Source organism: Carettochelys insculpta, chromosome 4 (genome assembly GCF_033958435.1).
Source record: "Carettochelys insculpta isolate YL-2023 chromosome 4, ASM3395843v1, whole genome shotgun sequence".
Classification (NCBI taxonomy): domain Eukaryota; kingdom Metazoa; phylum Chordata; order Testudines; family Carettochelyidae; genus Carettochelys; species Carettochelys insculpta.
In genome coordinates this window covers 121210868-121230511 of record NC_134140.1, presented here as the reverse complement: position 1 = coordinate 121230511, position 19644 = coordinate 121210868, and the positions used below count along the sequence as shown (strand labels likewise).

Below are 19644 nucleotides of genomic sequence, written 5' to 3'. Positions count from 1 at the left end.
CCTCTACAGTACACACACAGTTTTGTTTCATATTTATCATTTCCAAGCCCAGGAACGGGACAAAGGGGGTAACTGCCCCAGGGCCCAGCAATTCAAAAGGGCCCTGGGAATCCCAGTGGCTAGCAACGTAGCGTGAACCAGAGCCTCAGTCCCTTTAAATGTCAAACCCCAACAAGTCCGTGAGGCACAAAGGCCTGGCTGTGCCAGCTACAACGTTTCAGCTCTGCCACTTCAGGGAGTAGAGAGCCACCCTCCCGCCCACCGTCTGTAGGGCACCTGCCAGTCTGTTGCTGACCTCCTCCCCCAATCATTTGTATTAACTTACTGACAGTGGAGATAGGGCAGCTTCGAAGAGGGGTGCTTATTTCGAAGCTGCCCCATCTGCAATGTCAGTCTGCAATTCAAAGCCTACACTTTGAAATTTGCACAGCTGCCAATATGCTAATAAGGTACTGAATATGCATGTTAGTGCCTCATTAGCCTGCTTCAAATTGCCTATTACCATGCCACCTCCTGTTGGAGGTGGCATGTGTAGAAGCAGCCTCTCTTAGTTTGAAGTCCATTAAATCAGCTATTTTCTGATGACACATATGCATATGGCAATTATTTTGGGGGTATCTATTAAAAGGTCTACTAAGGACCTAGACTAGAGCTCCTACCCATGAGCCAATAAAAAATATATTTTAAAACTACTGCACACACGGTCAAAGTAAATATACATCTACACACCACCACCAATTAGTGAAAGAAAGTACTTAAAAAAATCTTGAAGCTTCATTAGCCATTTTAAGTTTAGAAACTACCTCTTTATGCATTAAGTATGCCCATAAGAGGGAAAAAAACAAACAAAAAAAAAAGACAACAAAAAAGAAGATTTAACTTATTCTTGGTCTTGTGATATTTTAATGCTCTTTACCGGGCCAATTGCTCAATAACATTTGGATTGTGCAGAAGTTTTCAGGCATACTAAATTTCTTGTAATTCCACAGTAATTGGCTTTCCATGCTATTTAATTTGAGGCTTAATTAAAATGCACTGCTAAACTGGTTAGTTTATGCTATACCACGACCAGGAAGTTAGGCCATTTAAAAAAAAATCTTTTGATGGAGTAAGTTGAATCATGAAATAGCTTTAGAAGATCAGAAATATGCACCTCGTTTCTGCCTTCTACCTAAATACATAGAAATATTTAATGAGAATTCTCAAAAAGCTAACAGTAAAAAAATGCTTCTGGTAACATACTCCTAGGGGTTTTCTGAACTTCTTGGGTGGCTGAGTCACTTTGTCCTCAGCTTCATGCATCACAAAGCACCCACTGGCATGTTGTGAATGCACAACACACATTACACAGTTAAGACATGACCAGTAATTAATTGCCTCCAAAGAGCAACTTTGTTCATTAAATCAGTAAAACAATGTGAATTCGTGTCCTGTTTAGTTAATAATTTGCTCCTTCTCGGTTTGACGCATTGATATATGCTGCTGATTATTTTCATTTCATTATACTTCTGATGTCCTCCCCAGGCCGCACTGACACTAGTTGGGGAGTTACACAGTTCTGGGATTTTATGCTCCCTCTCAGAGGCAGTCTAGGTTCCACAGCCACTTCCTATTTCTTTCTGGGGGGTGAGAGGTGAGGTCTAAATCACTAGAACAGGTGTGGGGAACCTTGTTTGAGTCAGGGGCCACTGACCCACAGAAAAATCAGCAACATAAAAGTAAACAGCAAAAGAAACCCCCCACAAAACCCTCACTGATATGGCCCCTGACTGAGACACCTCACTCCCCTCACGCTCCAGCACCACGGGCCAGGGGGTGTGGAAAGGGGGATGGAGGCTTAACTCTTTTGGGGGCCCAGGGTAGGATCAAAAATAGGTGGATTCAGGGTTCAATGTGCGGGAGGGGGGCTGCTTGCGAGCAGGTGTGGGGTCTGGGCAGGAGAGGGGGTGCAGGAGCAGGGTGGGCGATAAGGTGCATGAGTGGGTTGGGGTAACAGTGGCAGGGGGTTCACAGGAGTGGGCTGAAGTGAGGGGTCTGGGCAGGAGTGGGGTTCAGGAACATGCTGTGAATGGGGGTCTGGGCAAAAGGAGAAAGCAAAAGCAGGCTGGTCGGGGGGGGTAAGAAAAAAAAAACAAAAAACAAAACAAAAAAACTTACCTTTGCACCCTACCACTGCCTCCCCTAGCTGGGCAAATGGCAGCAGCAGGAGAAAAGCCTCTTCAGAGCCCTTTTTCACCCACCACTGCCAGGCACCTGCCCACCCCCACTCTGATTGGTCAGAATTCCAGTCAATCAGAGCCAAGGGGAAGCCTCCCTGCAGGCAGCTCTACACTGCTGTTTCTCCAGCTGGGGAAGGAGGAGGAGAAGCAGAGAGACACAGACACACAGAGCCCAGAGGTGCTTCCTGCCCCCTCACCCTCCCTGGGAAAGCCTGAATTCAGCACCAGCCTTGTCTGGTCTGGTCCGCAGGTCTTGGGGTCTCCACCTCCCACCTCATCATGGGCCCAGCCCAGCTCCTATTGCTATTACTCCAGTAAACGGAGGGTCTCAATGGGGGTCAGCTATACTGTTCCACACAAGCCCATTATGCAAGTGGAATGATTTATCTGCATTATTTCCAAACACCTAACTATTACAAAGCTGAGCATATTCTTTGTCAGGGGCTAGGTTTTCCTTCCACACCAGGACAAAACACGTGTAACATCACTGAAACTACTGCACCTCCAGTGGTGTAAAACCAATGTGACATGAGACTCTAACCGAGGGTCTGTTACCAAAGAACAACCCTTCTCACTTCTCCAGTCATTTCTTCCTCTCTTATACTTTGTTTGTTATTTTTAAATATCACCAAGAAATTTCTGGCACTAATACACCAAAAACTGGAAATTCACACCAGTGTAGCATGGAATTAGGAGGTCTGAACACAGCAGTGCTGGGGAGAGGCATGCATCTCAGAATGACTAGTTACCAGTGGGATCTCTTTGGAAATTAAGTTTAAAAGATCTTGAGTATGATTTCATATGTAAGTTGTCAAGGTAAAATGAAGGTCATGATTCTCACTTCTGCTCTGGTCCCTTTACATCAGGTAAAATAGACAGTGATGTAAACAGGCCCCTGGTTCGGCCTTTAAATTCTCTCCTCCCCCTTCTCGCGCTCCCCGCTTCCCCTCCCCCATGCAAGCACTGCAGGAGACAGACATAAGGCTGTCCTCTGAGAGCCCTATTACAAAGGTCCAGAACAGCAAGGCTGCTGAGGAAGGGGGATGGAAACAAGAAGTAGGTGCTGGGGTGGGTCTCCAGCATTTGGCACTGTGAAGATTCTGGGCAGTATGCAGCCTTTGGGAAAGCCCAAGTAAGTAGCCATACATTAGACAGACCCTCAGGGCAGTCTAAAATTATGCAAGAGTCCTCTCCAGTACTCAGGGCACCTCAGGATCTGGGGATTTCGAGGGTGGCTGAAGCCACATTAGCCCATCCCACTTGGTCTACAAGTTTTGTGTTTGTGTCAATTACAGAAAATCTGAAAACCTGTGTTAAGAATATGCTGTGTTAACTAACTTGTGTTAAAATAGCAGCTAAGACCCAGCAACTTGGTTTTGAACTCAGGTGAACAGCTTGCGATCAACCCCATTCCTGTTGTGTAGGCTAAGCAGCCCAGAGTGCACTCTTCTATTCACAATTTCAGTTCCAATGTTTGCAAGGTATTTAGTACAGCATTGGCTGAGCAAATGAACTAGACTGCCTTAATCCAGCCTCCTTTGGGTTGTATTCTCCCTAATTTCTAATACAATCCCCAAATGACAAATATTTTAAACAGTGGGTTAAGAATAGATCTGATTCAAAACAGCACGTGAACATTATTCTAGCCAGTAATTCCTGCCCTCGAGGTGTTTTTTTTTTTTTTGGCCCTTTTCTTTCATAAGATCAAGGAAAAGGAAGTTGTTTCTCACTGGTAATGGCATATGTAAACAGAGAATCAAGTAACTACATTTAATTAAAAGAACATATTATGATGCTCAAAAAAGTGATAGTGTGTTCTGCTAGTTGGCAGAAGCCAGCTCCTACATAGTATTTGGAATCTGAACCACTCTTGTTCACATCCCACAAGTTACATAACTGTCTGCGTGAAAAACCATTACACTCCTAGCAACCTATTTATTTACATTAATTATTTGGGTGTTATATTAATAATGCTGCAGACTATATAATAAACTTGGCTAACTGCAAGCCAAGACTAATAAAAATGGACCATGAGTCAGATTTACACGATGTCTCAAAGGGCTCCCCCAACTTCCCACATGGAACAAAGCTGATTAGAACACGTAATTTGCTTCCCCGGAGCAGAAATAAAATGTTTAAAAGTCACACAGGAAAACTTGCCACCCACCACAGGAGCTCTGAATTGATGAAGTACCAGCCATTGCTTGGCCTGCGCTAGCTCTCCTGCAAAATGAACGCCACCCGGCAACCAACCTAAATGTTACACATTTCTGGTGCGTATTAAACAACAGCAAGAGTTACAAGCTGTTGGTTTTATTTACCAATAATTGCTTCCAAGTGATGCTGCAAAAGAAACAAGCTTGGCATGAGGGCCTATAACACAAGTTATGCTACTCCCTCTCTGCTCTTATTCACCATTTCTTCACTTGCAAATTATGAGAGACTCAGTGGGTAATTTGAAAGCACATCCTCCAAAAGACACCCCTCCTTCAGAGACACCCTTATCAATTGCCATTAAATCCACCCCTATACTTAAACAACTTGAACCTTTCTAATTTCCTCCTCTTTAGGATTTGTCTTCACTACAAGGATGGAGGGGGGAAAAGAAGAGTGGATCAACACTGCAGCAATCCATCCACCAGTGGTTGATTTAGTGAGTCTAATAAGGACCCACTAAATCAACCACTGGTCACGCTGTTGACTCAGATACTCCAGCAGAACAAAAGGAGTAAGAGGAGTTGACAGGAGAGAGTTTGCCCTCTCCCCAGTGTGGACCCCAGGGGAAGATCATCTAAGCTACATCAATTTGAGTTGTGCTGCTAATGTAGCTTGAATTGCAAAGTGTAGATCAACATATTGCCCATGGTGCAGACCTGCCCTAAGAAACCTTGTTCCTCGAATCCCATAGAGTCCATCCTGTGCTCTAACAGGCTTCTGATTCTTCACCGATGATCACACTTAAACCATGCACCCTAATGATCTGGAGTGATCAAGAGATACAAGACATTCTCCTGGATCTTCTTTCCAGGCATTTCTGCTCTAAGGGAGGTCTCAACCCTCACTAAGTTCCAAATGAAGAAAGCACTAGTCATGCGTTTAGTCCACCCCTTTTCAGAAAAGTACAGGCTTACTTCAGAATAGGGGGTGGCTTTTTAGAATCAGATTTTAAAGGGACATACACTTCATTTTTAAGAGAAAGGAAAAACAAAAAACAGAATTATACATAATTAGCAAGAGTTCTTAGGGTGAATTAAAAAACCTGATGATTTTTAAATGAACAAAATACTAAATTTCCCATGTAAAAATAACAGTTACACTTAACTCTCATCACAGACATACTACACATACACTTAAGAGTCTCATAAAAATTAATGGTCCTAGTCTGTCCAGCCTAATGACTTGCTCTTGCTTCTTCCAAGTTCTGACCTTTCAATTGCTGTTTCTCAGCAGACTAAAAAGTAACATGTGCAAAGACAGATATTGGCTGGATAGGATTGTTTTAGTTCTGGTGGCCGTTGGCCAAACATGGCAGAGAAGTTAGTTAAGACATTGTCTTTAAGACAAAGAAACTATCCACAGGATAATGAACAGAGAGGTAGCAGTGTTAGTCTGTATTCTAATAAAACAAAACAGCAGTCATGTAGCACTTTAAAGACTAACAAAAGGATTTATGAGGTGAAGTACTTTCGTGGGACAGATCTGAAGAAGTGGGTGCTACGTGACTGCTCTTGTGTTTTGTATATATAAGAGGACACCAACAGCACAGAAATGAACAGGGGAGTGGACTGGAAAGAAAAAAAAAAAGACAACATTCAGTGCACCCGCAGCTTTCTATATCCCCCCCTCTCCTCTTTTGACGCAGAAAAAAGGTCACGGCTTCTGGGCGTAAGAGGCCACCATCTGGGAATATTTTGAAGAAATTCGTTGCTTGAGTAAAAACAGAAAATGTTTCATGTGTAAGCAGTGCAAGATGATGAAGCTGGGCCTAACTGCAAGTATGAAACATCATAAGGAAAACAGCTTATTGGGAGAACATGATGTGGATATGGCTGAGTGGAGCAATTGGTTAGTAATTCAGCCTGCAATGCATCACTGAAGACTCACTCTATGCGCTTTAGTGTAACTGTGATTTGACAGGTAAATTCCCAAGCAGTTTGCTGTGTTGCATGTTGCTAGAAAAAAAAAAGTTTAGCTTAGCTAATTCTTATGGCCTGTTTAGTTACTTAACTAGGTTTAAAATTTATCACTCAACTATACAATACAGAGAGCTGCACTAAGTGAAGTCCAGAGTTGCCAGTTGCCACTGTCATTTTCTAATATGACATCATACATGCCCCTTATTCTGGAGCATCATGGCCACAGACCTTAGTGGTGATGCCGCAAGTCTGTTCTCTATTTTACTTCAGCATAACTCAGTTTTCCCTAAAGGAACCTCACCCTATACTTGTTTTCTCAAGACAGAAGTGCCAGTGAGTTCAATGGGACTCATGCCAAAATTAAGTGCACTGTCAGCACAGTCTTAACTTTTCTCATAACCTGATTTAAATCAATGATTCTTTTGGGAGTGATTTAACATCACTTGCCCATTTTACAGCAAACTCTTTCGTATCCAGCAGCCCTGGGACCAGGAGGTTGCTGGATATTCAAATATTCTGGATAATAGACAGGTATGCCTAGCTGTGCATAACCCTAACATAAAAACAAGATTAGCTATTAAAACAAAAATCTATGCAGAGTACTTTATTTACCAACAGTAGCACAGTGCACTGTAAACTTACATTGTATTATTTGTATTTACTTTCACTGCCCTGTAATTATGGAAAACATAACTAACATTTACTTACGGTTAAAATGCAGGGTATTTGAGAGTCCCAGACAATAGAATGACAGGTGTGAAAGAGTTTACTGTATAACTATTTCTCTGGTTATCATCTTTAAGTATCATTTAAATACCTGGAAACCAGTGTTCTCTGTAAGATGAACTGGGGCAGCCACCCAGGTGAGATTCAAATGCCACCCAGCTGATTATCAGAGTGTCCACAGCCAGCAGCATGTATCTCTATTGGTGGTACACATTTGCCCAGACCTTAGTGCACATCGCAAAATTTATCCTGCACATGGCTGGAAAAAGTTAGAGGAAACATTGCTGGAAACAAGTCTCTTCTGGTATAAATATCAAAGGGGTAGTCGTGTTAGTCTGGATCTGTAACAGCAACGAAGGGTCCTGTGGCACCTTATAGACTAACAGAAAAGTTTTGAGCATGAGCTTTCGTGAGCACAGACTCACTTCATCAGATGCTGGTCATGGAAATCTGCACGGCCAGGTATAAATAAGCCACAGCAAGGATGGGGATAACAAGGTTAGCTCAGTCAGGAAGGATGAGGCTTACTACCACCTCCAGATCAACTGCTGGTCCAGATCATCCTTCCTGACTGAGCTAACCTTGTTATCCTTAGCCTTGCTCTGGCTTATTTATACCTGGCCCTGCAGATTTCCAAGACCAGCATCTGACGAAGTGAGTCTGTGCTCACGAAAGCTCATGCTCAAAACTTTTCTGTTAGTCTATAAGGTGCCACAGGACCCTTCGTTGCTGTTGCTGGTATAAACAGTCGCTCACCGTGAAGTCAATGGAATTGCACTTATTTACAACAGAGAATTTGTCCCCTACTTGGCAACAGGATATTAGAGAGACAAGGTGACTGAAGTGCTAATTTTCATTGGACCAACTTCTGTTGGTTAAAGAGAAAAGCTTTTGAGCTTACATAGAGCTCTTCTTCAGGTCTGTGAAAGGCAGTCAGGGCTTGTCTATGCTGGTTTCTTTCTTTTTCCCTGGGTGGGGGGGTACTTTTCTGCAGGGGGTGGGGCACTCTTGGGTCCACACTGCAAACTTGTCCTATAGCACCTTGTAGAGTAGACTAACATATTCTGGACTTCTTGTTGTTTTTGCAAATACAGAGTAACAGCTAGCCCTTTGATACACTGCAAAACTTGGTATTCTGGAATAACAGAGCATTTAACTCGGAATAGTATCTCCAGCAAAACAAACAGTTTTTGCGAACCCCCCCACTCCCCCGACCCTTTTCAATTTTGAAATTGACTCTGTGTGTACTGAGCGAGGTAATTATGACTGACTTGACCTCCTTGGAAGCATCTCATCTTGCCTAGGTGAGTATCCATTCTAGACAGGTGTCCCCAGACAGACTGACTGACTGATTGACCAATAAGTGACTTTTACACACTATTGTTGCAAGCTCTGCACGTTTTTCCTCATCAGGTGAGTCAAAACACGGAGCTAGCCACTGCTGTGGGGTCTGTACATTTCTGGGGGGTTGTTTTAGAAGCTGTGTTTCGCATAGGAAGTTAACAAGTTGTAAGGAGACCATTCAACAGGCAACTAATACCTCTGCTGTGGTAGGCCAATGTAGAGCTAATGGATGGTATCAGGTTATCGCAATGAGCTGATTCGGACCACAGCAAGCCCTTTCCACTGGCCTTCAATTCAACTTATCTTACCAAGCTCATCATCAGAAAGAAGCAAGCTCCCTACAGATCAACAATGCAGACTTGCAAATATCTCCCTTGCTGTGATGATCAATATGGACCCACTGCCTCAAACACACCTTTCAAGATTCCCGAGTCCTACACAAGCCTCTCTCTCATACAGAGAGACTACAATTTCCCTGAGGAGGAATGTCTAAAAGAAAGGCATTTTCTTATTTTCCTCAGCTGGCTTCCTGCTCTAGCCAAACAGCTATGGTGGATGTGAGGCTGCTGATTTTCAAATCTGTTTTCTGAGCAGTGCAATTATGTGCTCTCTCATGGTTTCTGGCAAAACAGCCATTGTGTTTTTACAGTCTGATTTGTGTATAATGAGTATTATCTATAAATGAGCATTATCTAAAGAACTAAGTTATGTAATCAACGTGAAAATCAAAACAAAAAAGCAGTCCAGAAGCACTTTAAAGATGAACAAAATAATTTGTTAGGTGATGAGCTTTCATGGGACAGACCCACTTCTTCAGTGGGTCTGTCCCACAAAAGCTCATCACCTAACAAATTATTTTGTTAGTATACTATCACAACAAAAAAGCAGTCCAGTAGCACTTTAACTTGATTTTCATAGTAACAGAGAGAGAGCTGTGCTAGTCAGTCTTTAATCTACTAACTGAAAAGTTTACTAGTCTGACATTAAATCAAACCCCAGACTCATGAGCCTTGGAACTTTTTATTTCTCAGAGGATTCCTGGCTGATGACATGATCACTACCACAATAAAATATAATCTCGGAATTAATTAGAGACTGTTCACATGTTTGGTGTCATCCCCAGCATTACATTAAAATATCAAGCCCTTCCCACACAGAGAAACAAAAAAAGGAAGAGGGAATACCTCAAATAGAAGGGTGACATAGGCCGTTCATCTTCTTGGGAACTAGAAATAAAAACATTTTTAAAAAGTTAGTATGTAGTTCTGTTCTTTATTTGCAAGTTGATTTGTAGCAAAACATTTGCTCTTTCAAAAACAAGGTAAAATGAAACAGCAATGTATCTGACCCAGAGGCTATATTTAATGTGTATATTTTGTTCTAGAGTAACTTGAAAGGGAACTTTAAATTATAGGCCTCAGAATCATGACATCCCAACTATGCCAGTGATGACAAATGTGGAACATTCTGCTCTGAGTCCACTGCAATTCTGCACATTTCAGGAACTATTCTCATAGCAACAATACCGAAATTCTGCCAACAAAATAACTCTTTCGCTTCATGAAGTTTCAGAATTGACTAACCTGCTAGAGGTAAACAGAAGAGCTTCTGTGGAAAAAAAGATTTTCAAAACTCTAAGATGCCAGTTTAATACAGTATACTACACAGACTCAAATAACTGGCATTTTAACCGTAAGTACATTTTAATTATCTTTTCTGTAAGTACAGTATAGTGAAAGTAAATACGAATACAGCAGATACAGTGCAAGTTTGCAGTGTACAGTACTACTGTTGGTAAACAAACTACTCTGCTTCCTTTTTTTGTTTCTTAGTATTTAATCTTGCTTTTCTTTAGAGTTATGCATTGCTAGGTATACCTCTCTGTTATCCAGAATATCTGAATATCCGACAACCTCCTGGTCCCCGGGCTGCTGGATAAGAAAGAGTTTACTGTAGCTAGGTACGCACAGATGTAAAAATTCTAGTCCTGACTCACCACACCAGTTTTATGCTGGTTTACTCCACTTAAATGAAATTGAGGTGCATGGATATTAAATTGGAGTGACACAGCAGCAAGAGTCAGGCCTACAGTGCTCGAGTGTGAGTGGAAGCCTGGCTTCATGAGAGACAGGTCAGTGAGATTTGTTTCTTTGTGGTGTTTTGTTTTGGGGGGATGGGGATTGTTTTACTGCTTCCCACTGGAGGGCCAGGTCAGTGAGTGTTGGGTTGTTTTTGTTTCTCACTTGTACCTGGCTCTGCCTGACTTTTCTGTGGGTCTGTGTCTCCCCAACAAATAAAGCTTCCCCACCTCTGTGGAAAAGGACTGTCTTCTTCAAAATGTTGTTCAGAGTTTCGCCTTTGTATTATTTTAAAGTCCTGTTGGTACTAGTGCCATGATCCTACTTGCTCTTACACTCATGCCTAATTTTCCTGCTGCAAATAGTTCAATCAACAGGATTTTACCCACATCAGTAAAATTCAGTGCTTGCAGGATTAGGGCCTGGAAATCTAATTGTGTCAGGGAACAGCTGAAAGTGTCTACATATTTACTATTTGTAGCGTAGAGAAAAAAAAAAGATTAGGGACTCATGTTAAGGAATTGTGTTGCAGTCTAGGTCACACCTAGATGAGACACTGAACAAGAATTCAATGCCTCTGTTTCAAAAGTGGGATCTCCAGATTCTAGAACAGATTGAACAGTGCAGGAATGTGCTGCTTCCCATCCTATCAGTTCTTCTAACACCTTCCTGCCATGCAGTTATATAATCATGTCCCAGCCACCACTCGGAGTTCCCCAGTCAAGCCACACAAAAACAAATATTATAGGTCTGATGCGTTAGGCTGATATGCACTTTGATCATTAGTCTTTGGGGCAGATTTGTTTTACTCTGTGTACATGGCACACAATCGTGAGTCAGTGGAAGTCCTTCCTGTGTCTTTACCGAGCTCTGAATCAGGACTACGAAGAGCTGGGTCTGTTAGGGGATTGTATACGTTTTAAACACAAAGTAAGTAATCACAGTGAAAGATCTGAGAAACTCCAGTGCACTGGAAACAGAGAATTTCCCTATAGTTTTTTCACTGCACCTCAGGTGCAATGGACAGAGCCAGGTGTAGCCGGGCCTGAGAGTTCAGAGTGGAACCAAAGTTGAGAATCAGGCTTTTGGGGTACGCAGGGGCAACGCTGGGAAGTAGAGCGGGAGGTCAGAGCCAGTGAACAGCGGCTGAATGCCACAGCCAAAGGGTAAGCCAGAAATGTGGTTGGGAAACAGAGTGAAGGGAGTCAAGGCTGGAGGAGGGCATGAACCAGAGCCAAACACACGAAAACGCTGCACAGGAAGCAGGACCAAAAGCAGCTGCACAACATGGAATGTGGTGAGCAATTAAGCAAGCTCTGACTGCTGCAGAGGTCAAACAGTAGCTTAGCTACCTCTCCTCAGTCAGTCAACCAGGCAACCCGGCAAGCAGTGTGTTGCCAGGAGACTGGATCCTGCTTCAGCCGACTTCCTGGCAGGTAGGATGTCTCAGCTCTTGAGAAGAAAACAGACAATCTTAGGCTTCCGCATTCTCATAAATCGGGGGGAAACTGAATTTGCCATATGAAAATTACTGCTATTGTCTGTTTACACAGGATGGGTTTTTCCAGAAGTGCTCAGGGATAGCCTAATTCTGCTTGCACTGAAGTCAACTGAGTTTCACTGTGGTGAAATCAGTGTAAACTGCCAAAGTTGGCAAGCTCTGAGGACCAGTGAAATACCTATCCCCGCTCCATATTATGGATTTGCTGCCATAGGCCAGATATTGTGCTTGGACATCAACTCCCAATGGAGTCACAAGGAAGCCGTCTGAGCACCTACCAGCTGAACTGGACCCAGAGCCAGCAACATGCAACTCTCTGAAGCGAGAGTTGCCTCTGGCTATATTTACTGACTGTATTCTGTGCTATTACATGCAGCCCCACCAAAACGATAGCCAGATGATAGCCCTTAACAATTTAAAAAAACAAAAAAAAAAACACCCCACACAGGATGAAATACAACCAGCATATACAATATTAGAAGCATGTTTCTGCATTATCCTCTTCATCCCCTGCTGCAGTGCAAGTAAGAGAAATTTCTAGACAAGATCACCTATCTTCATGACAAAAGGACAGCTCCTCTCTCTGAAAACATCTATAACGTTTAGGTGTCACAATGGTCCTGAATTTTAAGGCAACACAAAGATCACCGAGAAGGGAATGGAGGCTACTGCTGAAGTTACAAGATCTAGCCCAAAAAAGCCAGGCAGGATGACTCCTCTGCAATGCAACAACTCTGCAGCATTCCCATTCCTCTGAGCAATCCAACCACTCAACCATCCGGGGAAATTAGTTTGTTCATCTCCATAGATTAGTTCTAAATAACTTGAGCAAGATTATGTATAATTTGACTCTTTCAAATTTGTATAAATCAAAAAAAAAAAAAAAGTGGCACAAAGGTTTCTTACAATTCATGAGGCCAAAAGCAAAGAGTTTCCATCACACTTCAATTATGTACCAGCTTTACTTATCACCTGAATGTGGACTTCTTGTTATATACAAGCAGGCCTTGAGCACATGAACACCAGAAGCATGATGTGACTGCATCTGGGACCTGTAACTGCCCTTGACAAGACACTCCTCAACGTATAGGAAGATCCAGAAACCCCAATGCCAGAGGTAAGCTGCCACCACTGACATGCATTTGGTAAAGATCCTGGAAGCTGTCGATAGGTCAAACAGAAGGACCGCACTGTCAGTGCTCCTGACCTACCATAAACTGGAGGAACTGCCTGTGGCCCACAAAGATGGAGATATGGAATTGTGTGCCTTGAAGACTGAGGGCAGTGTATCAGTTTCTGGGATCCAGAGAGGGAATGATCAAGGCCAGGGAAATCATTCAGAACTTCAGCCATGTTAGGTTCTGGTTGAGGTCTTGCTAGTTGAGAATGGGTCTGAGGTCCCCCTTCACCTTGGGGGAAAAGATAATGGGAGCAGAAGCTCCTGTTCCTATATTCCACAGGAACCATTCCACCACCCCCAGCTGTAGACACTGCTGTACCTCCAGATTGTCAAGATGCTCAGGAAAGGGACAGGGAGGAGGAATGGGGGGCGTGGGTACAGAGTGACTGGTGGGTGTAACCCCAGGATATCATGGCAAGGACTCAACTGTCTGCAGTTCACCACCACCCATGCTGGGGTCGGTGGGGGAGGGACACAACAGACACGGTGGCTGGCGTAGAGAGGTGGAGGAAGGCCTGGATCTACCATGCAGAATGGTAGGTTGCCCTGGAGCATCCCATCAAAAGGGGTGCTTGCTAGCCTGCTTGCCCTTCAACCACAATTTGGGGCAGACGGAGATTGGCGAGAGAAGCATTTCCTATAGCTTCTGTATGTTTTGCGTGAAAGCTGCTGGCAGGTTTGGCTCCCCTGACCCAGGGCCCACTGGGACTTAAGTTTTGTACAGGCAGAGGCTAGAACATAGAGTCTAAGTGTCTTCTACGTCACCTGAGCTTTTAAGTCCATGAAATTTAACTTCATTCTGTTCCACAAACAGGGCCTTGCCATCAAAGGGAAGATCCTGCAGTGAATTCTGGGCATCTAAGGAGATGCCAGATAGAAGCTGCATCACTCTGAGCATAGACATCGCCGAAGCCATAATTCAAGCAGCTGCATCCACCACATCGAAAGCCACGTGGATAATGTCCTGGTAGCTGCAATACCTTCCCACAGCAGCACTTCATCTTTTCTATCGGTCTCAGGGAGGGAGGCCTTGAACGTCGACATATTTTGCCATAAGTTAAAGACATACCTCTCTCAGTTGGAAACTGGATAACTAAAAAAGTTTGTGACCAAGTAAATCCAGTCTCCAGGAATCCTTATTTTTAAAGGGCTGCTGCACGCTCACTGGAACGCTCCCCATGGGTAACTGATTCCAACCCCAGAGCATTAAGGACCCAGTAGGAATAGAGGCATTCACGGCCTTTGTAAGGCATAAAATATTTCCATTCCACTCTCGTGGAGATAGGGGCCAGGGAAGATGGGTTTGCCACAGTGCTTTAGTGATCTTTGCCACCCAATCATGGAGTGGCAAGGCCACCCTGGCTGGTGCCATGGTACAAAGCACATGGCACAATTCCTTGAGATCCTCTGTCTTCAAGTTATAATTGGAGGCCACCCTCTTCAATAGCTCCTGATGGGCTTTGGTTTCTTCCTGAAGAATGGCAGGAAAGAGAGCAGTGATATCCTCATTATCCTCTGAGGACACTGTGCCCAGTACCTCCCGCCAGTAACGGAGTCCAGAACTCCTCCTCTTGTGGGACTGAAGCTTCTTTGAAGCTCTGGCCAATGACTGTGGGATCTGGCCCTTCCCTCACCAGCTGCAGTGCCATCGGCATGGGTGGATCACACTGGGAAGGGGGACAGGGCAGTGTGGCTGAATCATATGCTGTTCCAGCAGATGAAGCTGTGTATGGAGACACCCCACTTCACCCGGGAACACAGCGACGTACAGATTGGCAGTTGCGGGGAGCAAGCTGTAGGCAGCCAATCTAGCCCCACCATGCTGCTAGTGGTGGTGGCAGGAACCCCACAGTGGCATTTTAAGTTGCCGAGGGGCAGCATGGAGACATGGGGTAGGGAGCATGTGGGGTGGCAGGCAGCAAGCTTTGGTGGAACCCAGGCCAGGAATATTCCTCATGCACTACAGGCCCTTGTAACTCCATGCCTATGCCATCCGCTGGCATTACATGACTTGAAGCTCAAAGATTGAGGAATGCCTGAAGAGGGCCAGATAACAATAACTACTACAGGCAGTCCCCAACTTACAAACACGTCAACTTATGAGCAACCGCCAGCTCACCCCCCCCCGCGTACCCCAGCTCACCTCCCCCGGGGGGGGGGCCCAGCTGCATGGGGGGGTTCCCCTCCAACCCCCGCAGACCTGGCTCCAACCCCCATGCCCCAACCCGTGTGGCCCCAGATTGCTCAGCATGCACAGGGCTCTAACTTGGCCCCTGCTTAAGCACCTCGCCCGGGTGCACCCATATTCAACCCCTCTCCCACCTGGCTCAACCCCCCGGCGGCCCCAGCTCACCCCTTACACGCATGGGGCTCCGACTTCAACCCATGCCTGGGGCTCCGACTCCCAGCTCCTGGCAGGACTTCCAGCCCACCTCCACTCAATCACCTCGCCCCAGTTCACTCCTGTTCAACCCCCCTCTGCCCAACTCAACTTCCCCAGTGCATGCTGGGCTGTCGGCTGCCAGCGTGAATGGGGCTTGGGCTGTCGGCCACTGCAGGCGCATGAGGCTCTACCTGCCCCCAGCTAATCCCCTGCCCCGATTCACCCCGTCAACTCCCCACAACCCCCACGGCCCCAGCTCACACTTTCCAGCACGCAGGGCTCTAGCTCCACCACCCCCACGGCCCTGGCTCCGACCCCCAGCCGGGTCCGACCCAGCAAGCCCCAGCTCAACTGCACCCTCCCACCACTTCTGCCGCCCTAACCCACCCAGGATTAACCCCTCCCCGCCCACATCCTCCCAGGGCCCCAACGCAAGCCCTCCCCAACTTATGCAAAATTCAAAGTACACGAAGGCTGTGTGGAACGCAACCCTTGCAACCTCGAGGGATTACAATATAATGGTATTTCCAACTTCTAACCAAATCACATTACAACCAGGTACTACAAATGGGTGAATGGGTTACGTTCTGAAGTCGGGGACTATCTGTACTAGGAACGGACTATGAAGGGGGAAAAAAAGAAGTCAAATAATCAAAAGGGGAGATAGCTCGAGTGAAATTGTTCCATTGCACTGCCACTGGCGGCCAGAAGAAACTGAGGGTTTGGGGAGCACACCATATACCGTGCCTCGGCAACACCACTCTAGGGGTTGCTCAAGAAAACCTCCTTTAGAACTTCTAGGAGAAAAAACATCTGGCACCCTGTGTAACACCTGGCACATCTACTGTGGAACAGACATGTGCAAGCCCTTGAAGGCCAGGGAGTTTTACCCTAACCTGCCAAAGCACACTGTGGTGTCTCTCTGATATCCGTGAAGAGGAAATTATCTTAGTTTTTAAGATCTATTCCAAACAGCATATCCTCAAGATATGTTCACGTTAGTCACTTGATCTACTGAGCACTGCTGGAAGGATGAAGAACTGTGTAAACCAGGGCCAGATTTGAGCCACTAAGTTAGGCATTTCCAAAATTGCGTGTGTTAGCACATCAAACCCCCTTGAAATCCAAAATAAAATTTGCATTTATAATTTTTAGGTGAAAGCTACATATCTTATCCTCCAAGATACGTAGCTTTAAATTAAAAATTGTAATAGTTTATAAATATAAGGTAACATTTTCTTTACACAAACACAAATTGTAATCCAAGCAGAATTGCGTGTCTCTTGCAAGAGCTTTTAAACCTATCTTCACCTTTTTTACTGCTTTGAAAAAAATTAGATGCGAGCTACAAAACAAATAAGCCATGAGATTTAAACCCTGGGGGTTATTTTCCAAATGTTATGGCATAAGAGTCGGATGGAAATGGATTTAAAAGTATTTTTCACAGGACTCCTATACTGCCAATGACACTACGGATGTTGGCTAAAATATAGATTACTGGGTGGCAAAGTGAAACATTTTGTTCTGAAGAATGACACATAGCAAAAAGAACAACAAGAAATCTTGTGGCACCTTATAGACAAGAGTGCTCCTCACCCTGTACTGTTTCAGAACACAGCTGGACAAAGTATTTGAAGTTAAGAAATTTTAAGTGCACTACATAACAAAATTTAGACAATGACTTTTCAGAGAGTATCACTTTGCACTGCCACTGTAAAACCAAGGCACTGCCTGCACAGGTGTAGAATAAAGTGAGCAATTTTAAAAAGTCAATTTCCTGTGCATTCTAGACTTTTGTAGCCCTTAGCAGAATATTCACTAATTAAAATCCCGCTGGCTGCATAAACAGCACACCTGTAAGAAATAATAATTACTGGTGCTTTGGTTTTAAATTATGACTTTCCACTCACCTCTCCATTAACGGTCACATGCTATTTATGGCTCCAAGGTACTGTATAGATATGGGAAGGGCAGAAGCATGTAAGTTCATCAGTTTTCTGCTCCACTGCCATGGCTGAGCCACTGACTAGAGAGCAGAATGGACTAACTGTTTCAAACATTTATGTAGGGTTCCTCCCCTATTAGGGCTTTGAACAGACATGCATGGCACTTTCAGACAATTGTTCAACAGCAGGCTGTTTCCCACTGACACACCCCACCATGCCAAGCAACACCTAAATCCTGACCATCTCCTTGCCGCTTAAAAACAAAACAAACAACCCTCAGTGTATTTCTCTTCAGTTGTCCTTGCTGCTAAAGAAAGGTCGCATTCCTGGCTCCTAGTGAGCTTGGGGAGGGGGGTGGAATGTTATTTATCATACTGTACAAACACCAGCAATGTTCCCTGGGCTGTACAACACATTTTAGGCCAGTGTTTCTCAACCTTTTGCTATAAAGTACCCCCTCTTCAAAAAAAAAAAAAAAATTATATGTACCCCCAGACTTCTCTCATGTACTCCTACGGGTACACACCACTAGTTGAGAAACACGGTCCTAAGGTAATCTAATGCCTTGAAAGAAGTGCCATTCAACCTTTCCAGATTACTGTACCCTTTGCAGGAATCAGATTTGTTTTGCATACCACCAACTTACACCTCACAAACACTGCTTACTTCCAAAAAAACCAGCAAAAATATCGCCAAAGACTATGACTGAAAACTTGGTGACTTTCTACCATCTTATTATCAAATAAATGAATCAGGACGGACATACTGTACTGTCATTTCAGCATAAGTCATGTGTAGTAGTAGACACAAAATCATTGTCTGAATGAGCTTGTACTGACTTTGTTTTTGTGTGGAGCCTGTTGTAAAACTAGGCAAATATCTTGCTAGGTTGATGTACCCCCTGCCTCTGGAAGACATTGGTGTACCCTAAGGGTGCACATACCCCAAATGAGGAACACTGTTTTAGGCTATTGATCTTGAAGCACATATCCTCCTTACAGAAATCACACAAAGCATGTTTTCTTGTTTTGTTTTTCATGGACAGTATTTAACCTAAAAACTTCCACGCTGTTTGAACTGTTCATTCACACACTGTCATAATTCAAACAAGACAACAAACACTCTTGCACTATATTTAGCCCGTGGTCAACACCCCAACAAGAACTGTGCCACATAAGGAATGTGTTCATGAACTTTGACTCAGTTTAAGTCTAAAAGGAGAGCTTTGCTGGGGTGTGCCAAGAAAACGCTGCACACTTTTAATGAGTGTGGAAATCTGAATACAAACTTTTGAATGTTTACAAAACACAGAGCTCTGTCATTGCATTCCCTTAGCCTTTGTAAGGCTGAACTGCACTGGCTCACCAAAGATGCTGCCACCATCTCAGGGCAAGTTCTTAAGATTCCACCACACCTCTGGGTGAAGTCAAACATTCATAGCCAATACATCTATCCCAGGACCGACTTCCCTTCCTTCAACATAACCTCTGCTCATGCTCTAAGTGAAGAGCATTATAAATTCCTCACGCTTCTCCTTGGATTAAAATCAGAGAACAGGTGAACCGCTCCCTAAAGCCTGAGCTAATTCTTGTCCAGCCGGACCAAAAGTCCTCCGCACTTGTTAACCAAATCAAAAAACCTGAAACTTTTTCATCCCTGGATATACCAAAATCTTGGTGGTCCAACGTACCATATGGCAATATCATCGTTGGCTGAAGTGGTTTCCACAATCACACCCTTGTCAGAAAGGCAGTTCTACAAAGGTGCGGAGACCAGAAGAATCTTTATTTTAATCCTTGATTTAATCCTTGTTTTATTTTAAATCAGAATAGGTCAGAGTGTACTTTGACTGACATGCCAGTGTCTTCCACTGAAAACAAAAGGACCCAGACCTCAGAAGGGCTGTGCTCCTCAGCCAAGGTCATGTTTTCCTACTGCCATGCTACAGGCTGCCTGTTTGTCCTGTCCCCAAATGTTCGATTAAAAGAAAACCTCTGCTTTCCTCTCCATCACATTCACCAAGTTATTCTGGACTTTAAACAATCTTTTTTTTGTCACAACACTTTTTCTGGAAATAGACTGTTGTTGCAACTTTTAATACAAACAGAAGAGCCACGGCAAAGCCAATGGT

At 44.2% G+C, this 19644-nt stretch overlaps 1 protein-coding gene across 16 annotated transcripts in view; it reads right to left on the bottom strand.

Annotated features, from left to right (window-relative positions):
- Positions 1-19644, bottom strand: part of FAM13A (family with sequence similarity 13 member A) — a 197712-nt gene that overhangs the window by 73396 nt on the left and 104672 nt on the right. For 11 of the 16 annotated variants that reach the window (XM_074993622.1, XM_074993616.1, XM_074993621.1 and 8 more), the window contains one exon: positions 9610-9651. The exons of 4 other annotated variants lie outside the window; for them this stretch is intronic. In XM_074993622.1, coding sequence (XP_074849723.1) covers positions 9610-9651 — 42 coding nt within the window. Of the gene's footprint in view, positions 1-9609; positions 9652-10302; positions 10354-19644 lie in introns of all 16 variants that reach the window. One more of the 16 variants, XM_074993633.1, reaches the window with a different exon arrangement.